The sequence below is a fragment of the Protopterus annectens genome, chromosome 12.part0 (genome assembly GCF_019279795.1).
Source record: "Protopterus annectens isolate FY-2018-M chromosome 12.part0, PAN1.0, whole genome shotgun sequence".
NCBI classification, from domain to species: Eukaryota; Metazoa; Chordata; order Ceratodontiformes; family Protopteridae; genus Protopterus; species Protopterus annectens.
In genome coordinates, this window is record NC_056746.1 from 1,119,116,689 (window position 1) to 1,119,129,500 (window position 12,812).

The following is a 12,812-nucleotide window of genomic DNA, read 5'->3' on the forward strand; positions in this document are numbered from 1 at the left end:
AGGAGCAGGGGGCTGAGAATCAGGATTCTTACAGGCAACTATAAAAGTATCTAACAAAGCAGCCAATGCAGAAAATACTGCAGAAGGTTTAGGCATGTCCATCTACAGAAAATCGCAAAACCTCTTCTGGATAAAAGACACTTGAGAAGAATCCTACTTAAAGTATTCCATCATTCTGGCTACTGTGTGTACAAAAGTCAGCTCCTCCACAGGAGACTCCTGGGCTAATGGATTCCTCTTCATCAGAGCCATAAGCCAAACGGGAAGGCAACTAAGAAGAGTAAGACAAAGACCCCTTATCAGACTCCGAATCCTCATCCAAGGAATCCGATACCTTAGGCCTATTAGAGAAAGTTGAAGTCCAAGGTGGAGTAGACACTGTAACCATTTCAGGAGGCTTCAGAGCAATTAAGGTATTAAACAGACCCAAAGTAAATTCTTGTCATGTTTAATTTTCTGGGTTTTTTTATTGGTAGGGACATCAGCCCTAACAAACACTGGAAGTTCCAACCAGTGATGAGATTTAATATGAGCACCCGGAACATCTTCCCTGACCAGTTATGTGGAATCCCTCTAGGGCCCTCTGAGATAACAGACTGTGGCTCCCCCTTGACAACCACAATAGATGCCTGCAAAGCCTTGTGAAAGGAAGGAGCCATTCTGGCCTCTGGGGCTGTAGCAGGGGAATCCAAATTCAACACCAGATGGCATTGATAGCCATCACCAGCTTCTACAGAAATGACTAGTGGAGGCTGGACAGCCAAAGACTCTGGCTGAAATTTCTAGTCCTTCTTGTTTAAAGATAGCACCTTAGGGTTAACTGATTCAACCATGCTACCCTGAGCCAACTGTTTAAGCTGCTGGTAGAGGAGGTATGGTCATGGGATGCACCCAAACAAAACAGGCACTGTTCATGACCATCCTTATGGGGAATCTGCCTCCCACAAGACATTTTCCCTTCTTGGATGAAATGAACTTCAGGTAACCAAAAGAAAACAAGACCAACAGTAAGAAAGAAAAATGACTCCAATGGGGCACTTAGCCAACGGCTAGTTATCAGCACAGCCAAGGACATTCAGACCGATGAGTGATGATGGGTGTTTGGACTGGTGAACAAGAAGTTCTGGGTAACTGCATCAATACGTCACCTTTACGCCCTACCCTACATCCTGTGCAGGGAGTATAAGTGTGATATACATTGCATAAAAGATCTAAAGGCTTTGGCATACTGGCCAGATGTTAGTCTATCCTTGGCAGGAGATCCCTAAGGTATAGACTACTGCAACAGTGATATAGAAGGACATCTGTAATTCTCCTTTCAATATTCTATACATAATTGGACCCACCTGCAACTTACATACCAGCAAGCTTACATGGACTGCTGTTCTTGGGCTAAACACAAACCACCACACAGAACTACTACAGAAATGTAGATCTGCTTCTCTTTGGTTTAATGAGAGTTAAATTAAGATGTTAATTTCTAACCATAGCCCTTTCCCCAATACCATTTTCAAATAATTAGAAGTTATGTACTCACCATAACGTTCCATCTGAGTAGGTGACTTCATTCGGATGCAACCTGTGGGGTATCGGATCCGACCTCGGATCCGAGCCGGCAATTCAAAAGCTTAGGCTCCGAGCTCCTAGCTCCTCCCTCTTACCCATAACCCTTTGCCAAGCCCTGACTGACCTCAGATTGAGTTTGCCTCAAAATACTGACAACAGTACACTAAAACAGCATAAATACTCGCTCTATAAAGGTCAGGGGATGGAGGATGTTGCATCGAATGAAGTCACCTACTCAGATGGAACGTTATGGTGAGTACATAACTTCTAAATCTGAAGTAGGCAGACTTCATTCGTCTGCAACCTGTGGGACAGAGTCCCTAGCTACCTGAATCTTGGGTGGCCGTCATGGAAGGATGTTTCGGAGCACCGCTGAGCCAAAGGATGCTCTTCCTCCAGAAACAACATCCACCTTGTAATGAGAAATAAAAGTATGAGGCGAGGCCCAAGTAGCTGCCGCGCAGATATCATCCAATGATACACGGACTTAAAGGCGGCTGACGTGGAAACTGCCCTAGTAGAATGAGCCGTAACCCTCTGAGGAGCAGGTCTACCTGAAGTGTCATATGCCTGCAGAATACAATTAGCAATCCACTTAGATAGTGTGACTTTAGATACTGCTTTACCCAGAGCAAATTTAGCAAAGGAGACGAACAGCTGATCTGATTTCCTGTGACCAGCTGTTCTGTTAATATAAAAACGTAATTGTCTATGAACATCCAAGGAATGCAATTTGTATTCTCCTTTGTTTGAGTACTTGGGAAAAAACACAGGTAAATTAATTGACTGGTTAATATTGGATTCAGAAGAGACCTTTGGGAGAAAAGAAGGATTGGTCCTGAGGCACACCCTATCAGGGAAGAAAGAAAGGTAAGGCGGCTTGACATAGAGCCTGAAGCTCAGACACTCTTCTGGCTGAAGTGATAGCTACCAGGAAGGCAGTCTTCCAGGAAAGGTACTTTAAATCAGTAGAAGCTGCAGGCTCAAGGGAGGAGCAGTAAGGGCTTGCAGAACTAAAGACAAGTCCCAAGGTGGTACAACCTCCTTGACTGGAGGCCTCAACAAAAAAACTCCTTTGAGAAATGTTTTGCATAATTTGCCGTCATGAGGGGAGCTGTGTCATGACCAATGTGATAATGCGAGATAGCTGCCAATTGTACCTTAATCGTGGAAGAACTAGCCCCTTGATGAAAGAGGTCTGTTAGAAAATCCAGCACCGCTGACATAGGTGCCGAAAGGATCCAAAGTTCTCTGTATTGCCCAAATAGAGAATCTCTTCCATTTACTCCGATAAACCTGCCTGGTGGAAGGTTTATGAGCTGCCACTAAAATGGCCTTGACCGGTGATGAGATACCGGGAGTCCTAATTAAGGATGGAACTGGAGCAGCCAAGCTGTCAACTTCAGGGTCCGTAGATTGGGAACCGACATTCCCAGAGGGTGGGAGATGAGATCCGAAATTGGATCCAGAATCCAGGGTGGATTGATTTTGTGAGACCATACAAGGGGAACCAAGGTTGTCGAGGCCAGAACGGGCAATGAGAATCATTCTGCTCCCCAAACTGTTGGCTTTCTGCAGAAGCCTCTGCATCAGAGGAAGTGGAGGGTAGGCATAAAGGAGACCAGGAGGCCAAGCATGCACCAGAGCATCTCGAACTCCCTGGTGGGGAAGCAGAGCGAAGAAATTGTCGCATTTGGCGTTTGAGGGAGAGGCAAAAAGATCGCAACAGGGTTGCCCCCAAACGGCAAAAATCTTCTTCGCTACTTGAGGGTTGAGAGACCACTCGTGTGGAGAAAGGATGGTGCGACTGAGCTTGTCCGCAAGGATGTTGGACTTTCCCGGAATGTGCGTTGCTACCAGAAAGCATTTGGTGGAAATTGCCCATTCCCAGACTATCATGGCCTCTCGACAAAGGGGGTAAGACCTGGTTCCTCCCTGTTTGTTGATATACCAGACTACCGACATGTTGTCTGTCTGAATCGCAACAGTCCCTGAAGGAAGAACGTGGTGAAGTGCTTGCAACGCTAGGAGCACCGCCCTCATTTCCAGGACATTTATATGCAATGACGTCTCTGTGGGATTCCACGTGCCTTGGACAATCTTTCCGCAGAATGCCCCCACCCGAGGCAAGAAGCGTCCGTGGTCACTGTGGCTCGGGAAAAGCAGCGCAAAAGGTCTCCTGCCAGGGCTCCGGAGAAAGAAGCCACCAAAGAAGGGAGTCCCTGCACGCCCTGCTGACCGCAATCGGAGCGTTTAGAGAGGAACAAAGAGGGGACCACTGAACCTGAAGGGTCCATTGAAGAACCCGCATGCGTAAACGAGCATGAATGAGAAGCGGAATAGCTGCCACCATAGAACCTAGGGCCCTCAGGACCGAAGCTGCAGTTGGAGATGGTTGCAGGATCGCTGTCACATGACACTTCAGGTTGGCAATACGGTCTGGGGTGAGGTGAGGAAGGCTCGCATTGATTTGGTGTTTAGTCTTCCTCCTATGAAATCTATAACTTGTGTGGGGTTCAGTAAAGATTTCTCCCAGTTGATCGTGATGCCCAGCCTTGGAGCTAGTTGAAGAAAGTAATCCCTGGCTGAGCACAGAAGATGCCTTGATGATGCCGTCAGAAGCCAGTCATCCAGGTACGGAAAGACCTGTAATCCCTGGAGCCTCAGGTGGGCCGCTACCACCGCTAGCACCTTGGTAAACACCCTGGGGGCTGAGGTGAGACCAAAGGGGAGGACCCTGAACTGATAATGACTGGCTCCCAGCCGGAAGCGAAGAAACCTCCTGGATCGTCTGTCCATCCGAATGTGGTAGTACGCCTTGAGGTCGATGGAGCACATCCAGTCGTTCTCCCTCAAGAAGGGAAGTATAGATTGCAGGGTGACCATCCGGAACTTTTGCTTGGTTACTGACAGGTTCAGCTGGGAAAGGTCTAAGATTGGTCTTAAGTCCCCGTCTTCTTTGGCACCAAAAGAACCTGGAGTAAAACCCTAATCCGGTTTGATCTCGGGAGCGCTGGATAGCTCTTTTCCTAGCAGCTGTTCGATTTCGACAGCTGCCGCCTCCCTTTGGTCGGGTGGAACATCTGGGAGGCTGCGAGATTTGGGAACCTTGAATAGGGGAATTGAATATCCTCTGGATATGACACGAAGCACCCAACTGTCTGTTGTTATGGACTCCCAAGAAGTTAGGTGCCTCGAAAAACGCCCCCCGACTGCCTCCAGAGACGGACAGCTGGGCAACCCTTCAGGGCTGCTGCGTGGGTCTATCAGAGAAAGGTTCTCTGGACCCAAAGTTGCCAGGAGCCCCCCTGCCTCTAGCACGACGACCTCCCCATCCTCCTCTGCCACGGAAGGACTGGTTATCCGGAGCAGGTTGGGACTGCTGCGACTTCCGGAACCACATCTTCTTCTGTCCCTTTTGGTTCTTAGAGAAGGACCTCTGGGGAGCTGAGAAGCGGACTCCGACGGCAGACAGCGTCTTCCGTCCTTTTCGCTCTGGACTAATGTCTCGAACAGTCTTGCCAAACAAGGCAGAACCATCGAAGGGCATTCGAAGGTCGCCTTGAAGGGCTCTGCAAAATCACAATGGCGGAGCCAGGCCTGTCGCCTCATGACTAGGCCTGCTCCGCTGGCTCTAGCGGCTCCCTCAGTAGCATGAGAAAGCAGCCGCATAGATGTATTGGAAACTGATCTGAGAGTGGCCATTCGGTGGAGTATACCTGTTTATCCTCACCGACATGGACTCGGGAGATGCAGCGTATTCTTTAATCAGATCCCGCTGCATCCTAATGACATGCCATGTAGTTCAGCTCTCAAGGAGAAGGTTGCTGAACTAAAACTCGCTTCCCAATGCGATCCATCGAGCGGGACTCCTTGCCCGGAGGATGCATGGAGGGACTCTCCTGGGCCAATTCCTCTTAGTGGCTGCAGCCATCATCATGGCATCTACTGGGGGACCCTTACTCCAGTGGGTGCGGTCCGATGGAGGGGAAAGAATGCGGTCCGGGCGCTTAGGGATAGGCTCAATGGTGTCCGGATCCTTCCGCCCTGATGGAAATAAGATCCACCAGGGGTCAGCAGGAGGGGACACCCAAGAGGTAGAAGGGCCGCCTCGAATGCCTCCAAGAACACAGACTCGTCGAGGAAGCCTTGGGGCAGACCACCCCCTGATCCTTAACATCTCCATGATGTCTCCAAATGAGACGCCCTCAGGGGTGACCTAGGGAGCCTTCCCTTCATCCAAGTCTGTGTCTTCAGTGACTGACTCGGGAGTCCATGTGCCTCCTTTGCACTTACGCCCGAGGTACTTCATCGGGGCTGTCCGAGGAGTACTCTTCAGCAGTTGGATGTTCCAAGGGAACCACTTGGGACATCGAGGCGGGCTGTCCCTGGGACCGGCTGGTGGGGGCCTGGCCCAACTGCAAGGGAGTGCGGGATGGAGCGTGGCAGGGACCGGGGTCCGGATGTCCTCAACAGTGCCCTTTCCACTACGGCCGAGGGGAGCCAGCTTCTAAGCCCGAGCCGACCCCACTCAGATCCGACGACGGATCGGAGTCGGAGCAAACCGCCGGATCCGAGACCGCGCTCCGACCTGGGCGGGCCAAGACACACCAGCTCCCTCGGATCCGAGGCTCGGCCCTCGGCTCCGAGGTCGGGTCAGTACCCAAAGCACTCAAGGGATGGGGCGGATCCAGGTGCGCCGACCCATCGGATCCGACTCCACCCCGGATCCAAATCTGCCCGGCGCCGACAGCTCGAACCCGTGGTATGGGTCGGAGAAGGAGCCAAGGGCGAAAAGTCAAGCCCCTCCCGGATGGGGGCTAGGAGCACTCCCAATTTGCATTTGGGCCTGGATGAATTTCCTCATCATCCGGTCCATATCAGCTTCACTCATGGAAAAGGTTGACCTGGTGGAGGCCACCGAAGCGGACCTAGAGAGCCTCGAGACCTCCTAGAAGGGCTAGCCTCCTCCTCCTCGGGTCCAGGAGAGAACCGAGGGGAGTGGAGCCGAGGAGGAGGAAAGCTAGAAGGCACAGGGGAGGCCCGCTTAGATGGAGGAGCGAACTGGAAGTTTCCTCCGCTTGTGGTGCCTCTCCTGTGCCTCTCCTCTTCTCTCTCCCTAGAGGATTCCTTCCTCCGGCAACTTAGAGGGAGGTTGAGTCCCAGCCGGAGGGAGAACCCACAGCAACAGGTTGCTGAGTGGAAGGGGCAGAGGCCGAAGCGGTATCTGGAGGTAAAAGACCCGCCAGCACCAGCTTGACCTCCGCTCCCTCAAAGCCCGGGTTGAACCCTGCACAAATGGTACAACCAGATGACAGGTGTTCAACCCCAAGATGACCGAGTGTGGCCATCCGCTGGGGACAGCTTATGGCCACACTCGTATTCGAAAACAGCCTTATGGGCTTCAGACATCACAACCCTAAGGCCTAACACAACACACACAAACAAACTACGCAAAACCCGAGAATAATTAAATAAAAGAGAGAGGAAAGCCTAAACACACTCAACACTAACTATATCAACAACAAAAAAAGAGATTTTTAAAACTTTTTCTGTCAAAAATTCTTATCTTATCTTCAACAAACGCCAGGAGCTCTGGAATCCGTAGCTACTTGAAAAGCGGCAAACGAAATCTGAGGTCAGTCAGGGCTTGGCAAGGGGTTATGGGCAAGAGGGAGGAGCTAGGAGCTCGGAGCCTAAGCTTTTGAATTGCCGGCTCGGATCCGAGGTCGGATCTGATACCCCACAGGTTGCAGACGAATGAAGTCTGCCTACTTCAGATCTACTGTTTCGGTACATTTTTGGCCTCCAAAAAATCTTTACCTGGGCTTCTGATTTCTGTAATTCTTTTTCTTCAGCCTCCAGCTGCAACACGGCATAGATGTCCTTCTCCAGTTTCTCGATCTTGTCTCTGAACTTCAAGACTACATCTGCAAAAATACAGTCACTGATGAGTGGCATTCTATTCAAAGGTATACCTGTTAAAAGATAGGTATTAACACTTCCAGAAGAAAGAATCTCTTCAGGCAGTTTTAAAGCACTTAACTTATTTCACAGGTTCATAGGTAGGTACTAGGCCCAGCCAAAAATGTACCCTGGCTTTCGCCACCCAAGAAAATTATTTTCCTGTGCCCCTGTCAAGCAGAACCACAAAAGTGATCCCTGGGGTGAATTTCCTATTACCCATCCAATCATCAAGATTTTTCTTGAAGAGTGCTAATGAGGAGCACTGTTTGACATAGATAGGTAGTCTGTTCCAGAGTATGGGACGTCTCTGGGACAGGAATCTATCCCTCCAGCATGTTCTGTTTATTGTGGTGACAAGGTTTAGGTCCCTAGAGCGTGTAGCTCGGAGGGATTGGGATTTCTTTATGTGGAGCATGTCCAACAGCTCTGGGTTTGACATAGGTTTGTATGTTAGGCAGAGATCGCCTCTGAGTAGGCGATATGCGACGGAGTAAAGCTGGAGTTTTTTGAGACTGTCTGCGTAAGGCATCTGTTTGAGGCCAGTAATCCTCTTTGTGAGGTATTTTTGCGGCCTTTCCAGTTGTTGTAGATGTCTTGTGAGGTACATACCAAAAGGAGCGTTGTACTCTATAATGGGTCTAATGAGTGATGAGTAGAGGGGAACAGTGACCTCTTTTTCTGGATGAAAAACCTTTTGTGATGAGGTGTGCCACGTAGAAGGATTTCCTGACCACTTTGGCAATGTGATTATCAAAGGAGAGACTACTGTCCACCTGTGTCCCAAGATCTCTTATCACACTTTCGGTGTTAAGTAGACTATGTGGTACTTCATGGGTACAGAATTTTTACCAAAGGGGATGACAATGCACTTTTTGGCATTGAGCTTGAGACCATGTCTTTGACACTAGGCATCTGTCTCAGTGAGGCCCTTTTGTAGGATGTCCACATCATTAGGAGTTTCAATTATGGCTCCTAGTTTGCAGTCATCTGCAAATTTAGTTAGCCAAAGACCTTCTGTGTTAGCCTGTACTTCACAGAAGTAGATACCAAAAAGGAGAGGACCCAGGACTGAACCCTGTGGTACTCCACTTGTCACTGGTCTGAAGTTTGATTTGGAGTCTGCTACTTTCACAGTGTGGGTTCTTTCAGTAAGCCAGTTGGCAACCCATCTTGTGACATAGGGATTTATACCTAGTTTAGTGAGTTTATCTATAATTCCAGAGTGGGGGATGGTATTGAACGCCTTGGCGAGATCTAGATAGGCTGTGTGAACCACCTTACTCTCATCTATGGCTTTGGTGACTATTTCAAAGAAGTCTATCAGATTTAGGAGACATGATCTGCCTTTTACAAACCCAAACTGTGTGGGGTCCAGGGTTTGGAGATCTCCAATGTCTTTGTTTATGAGTTCCATGATGATACGTTCCATGGCCTTGCAGACGAGGCTCGTCAGGCTAATGGGGCGGTAGTTCCTGGGGTCTGTTTTGCCCCCCCTCCCCTTTGTGCAGTGGAATAACTGTTGCGGTGCGCCATTCAATGGGCACAAAGCCTGAGGTAAGGCTATGATTGAACATGGTACTTAGGTGGGGTGCCAGTTCATTCTGTAGTTCATGTAGAAGGCAGCCTGGCATGTTGTCAGGTCCCATGGATGCTGTGTTCTTGGCTTTGGAGAGTGAAGTTTTTACCTGTGCAGCCGTGATTACAGGAACTTTGCATTCTTCCAGTATAAAGATGGGCCCTTTAGGGGGTGAGAGGGGGGTAAAGTTAGCACTAAACCTATCTGCCAGGATGTTGCAATATCAGTTGGTTCTGTATATTTAGTGTCATTGTGCTGTAACTCAGAGCAGATCCGAGTGTTGCCATTGAGATTTTTGACATAGCTATAGAATGCTTTGTGGTTGTCTTTAGAATCAGTGGCAATTTTGTTTTCATAACTAGCTTTGGAGGATTTTATGAGAGATTTCAGCTTCTTACTGAGGCTGACCAGGGAGTTCCTCCAATCGTGGGATTTTACTCTTTCTGCAACAGTTTCTTTCTTCTGCTGTAGTTTGTTTATGGCAGAAGACCACCAGATTGGCTTCCTTTTTTTGGAGGATAGCATCTTGGTTCTGTTAGGGATAGCATGATCCATACACTCGTGTAAGTGCTTATAAAGTGCATTTGTGTAAGATTCAGCAGTCATACCTCTATTGTCCATCTGCATGTGTGTCATGAAGTTTGCCACTTCTGTCTTAAGAAGCGTGAAGTTGGCTTTGGAGAAATTTTTTTACGGTTGTTTTCCTAATGGGGGGTGGGAGCGGGATGTGGATGTCTAGGGTGATTAGCTTGTGGTCGGATCTGACCAAAGAGGAGCTGACCTCTGGTGTGGAACACCGGTCACCCATGTTGGTGATGACCAGGTGTAGGATATTACTGCCTCTGGTGGGGGTGTGGATAGGTTGATCCAAAGCGTTGGAATTGATGATTTCCAGAAAACGTTGAGCAAAAGAATTGGTACATGAGTAATTTTCCCAGTTAATGGCAGGGTAGTTGAAATCACCCAGTATTAGAGTGTTGGGTTGTACCTTAATATTTTCCAGTGTATCAAGAAAAGAGTGGGAATCCTGGGGCATGGTGGGGGGTCTGTAGCAAGCTACAGTCTGGATTGCGGTTTTGCCCAGAGTTAGTTGAACTTGGATAATCTCGGATGCATTATGCTGAGCAACTAGCTTGGAGGTGTGGACATCCTTAATGAATATGGACACGCCTCCACCTTTAGTGTTTCGGTCCGGGTTTGGTGGCCAAAAGTTGTGGTATGAATTATAGCCTGGTAATGCAGGAGTGCTCTCTGGAGCTTTGAACGAGGTCTCTGTCACTGCACAGATGTCAATGTTCTCCATTTTAAGGAGTGCCTTGAGTGAGTGCATTTTGAGGTTTAGACTTCTAGCACTGAGTAGCATTACCCTCAGATTTTGCTCGCTTGTACCTGTTACGGTGGTGAATTTGTCATTTGAACCTTGCCTAAAAAAGGCACTATAGGGGTGGCAAGAGCCTTTGCCAATATCCGGAATCCCAAGGGCGACAGGTGCAGGCCATCTCTGGCAAAGCAGTGTGGTCTGTCGATCATGTCATCCCAGGCAGACAGATACTGGATTCCCTTAGAATGATACCAGAAGCTTAGCCAATTGTTAAAGTCAATCATTTTGTCCTTGTACTGTGGTGTCATTCTGGGTGATGGCAAGATGCTACTCAGGGCTAGGGTCATACCGGCCTGAGTTACAAGATCAGAGAGTTCCTCCATGTCTCTTTTCATGTAGTCCAGGGAGGTATGTCTCCGGTCATTCACACCAACATGGACAATGACAGAGTCATATTTGTACTTGTTGTGGAGTGACCTGAGTGCGTACATTATGTGGCGGATCCTGGCACCTGACAGGCAGCTGACAGTAACTTTTTCCTTGTTTAGCCTGGTGAGTGGAACATCAGTGTGCCTGACTATAGAGTCACCTATGACTAGAGTGTTGGGTACATTATGCCTTATGGGCTGTAGTAGAGTGGCACACTGAGTATGTGGGCTATGTGTCATTTGGGTTGTGTTGGGGGGGGTGGAGGTTGCTTGCATTTCTGCTTTGGAGGTCTCTGTTGTTTGGACAGATTAGTACTGACAGCCTCCGCGAATGTAGGTGTGTGTTTTGTGGTTCTGTGTGTGTGTTTTGGTGGTGTAGGTTTTGAGGGACTATGTGATGAGTGTGGTGCAGTGCAAGTGTTTACCTTCTCCTCTTGACTGTATAGGCCAGTCTTTGGTAAAGAGAGCTTTGCTTCCAGTTTGGCTATATAAGTGCATCTCTCACGGGTCGTAGTATTGGGTGGTAGGAGGAGAGGGTTGTATGTGTACATGAGGCAACTGCTGCATTGTCCCAAGATTCCCAGACTCACCAGGTAGACAGGAGAAAACACAGGGAGCTGACCTTTAGACATGCCTGAATAGGTGCTTATTTATTAAGTACTAAAAACTGTTTTTCTCTAGACAAGTGAGGAAAGTTGAGTGCTGTAGTAATTTGTAACTTATTTAGTGCTTACAATGAGTTCTGAACAAGTGCTGAGATCAAAGAAACAGATGAGTGCTAAAACTAAAAAGCTGGCTAGTTGCAAGGGAAATTTTGAAAAACAGACTTTATGGCGCCAGGAATAGTTTAACCCTAGTTATTTAGAGTATTTAGAGCAGCTTGCCCAGTTCTTTGGTGCACAGGGATAAAGTCTTAACATTACCAGAGAACAATTAGCAACTGGGATGCTGAAGGAACTGGGTAGGAGAAGGTAGATATGAACATCTGCTGTTAGCTCACTCTATTATGGGGGGTGAGGAGGTATGACTTGCTACTCATTACTAACCAGTAGTTGCCACTGGGTTTGACGACTAAGAGACACACAAGTCATGTGCACAGCTACAAAGATGAAGCTCCCTAGGCACTGACAACTAGCAAAACCACAATCCATCATAGGAAGGGGCTAGGCCATGAATGGGGGTTCATGTGATATCATATGATGATGTACTCACTTGCATGACCCTCATTCTCCTGGAGGCAAAAAACTGTCCAATAAAGCTCTCATCCTGGAAGGGAAATGAACAGGCAATACGGCTCTTGCACAGTCCAGTGAAAAAAAATGGGCTGTAGGACTTTTAGTCTCAGGAAGAATAAATAAGACCTTTCATAACAGAACACGGCATTTGGCAGCTTTTATCCATCTCTAGCCACATGATATGAGAAATTATTTCAGTGCAGGAAGAATACTCCAGCCCCTGTAACCAAACCACTGCTTCGCACAGCAGTACTTACTGCTGTGATACCATCTCAGCCATTTTGTGCAGTACAGAAAGACAGACAGGGAGGCAGACTACCTTCTGGTGTACCTCCCCCATACCATTAGTAGCACTTCCCATGGTACCAACTTGGCTGCATTCTGAAGCACACCAGGAATGGGGTGATGCCTTCTGAAGTCAGCAGTATTTTCCACTATAGTATAAGTTAACACACTTTATGGTGCACATGGGGAGAGGAACAGGGTAAAATTTTATTAACTCAAACTCAACACTAAGTATACCTCACAGAGACACCATACAAACTTTGAAATATAATTTGATAAATAACTAAGCTATCCAGGAAACCACCTGCCAAACATCTAGTCTGGGGTATCAACAACATACACCAAGCGATACATTCTACCAAAAGTGGCAAGGTATCCCAAGTCTCAAAGTATTGCATACACACAAGCTAATACATACCCTTTCAAACAAGTCC

General features: G+C 48.1%; 1 protein-coding gene across 1 annotated transcript in view; it reads right to left on the reverse strand.

The window, feature by feature from the left end:
• DDX27 (DEAD-box helicase 27) overlaps positions 1-12,812 on the reverse strand; it is a 409,290-nt gene that overhangs the window by 79,531 nt on the left and 316,947 nt on the right. The window contains exon 15 of the mRNA XM_044090130.1: positions 7,390-7,496. Within this exon, the coding sequence (XP_043946065.1) occupies positions 7,390-7,496 (107 nt within the window). The remainder of the gene's footprint in view (positions 1-7,389; positions 7,497-12,812) is intronic.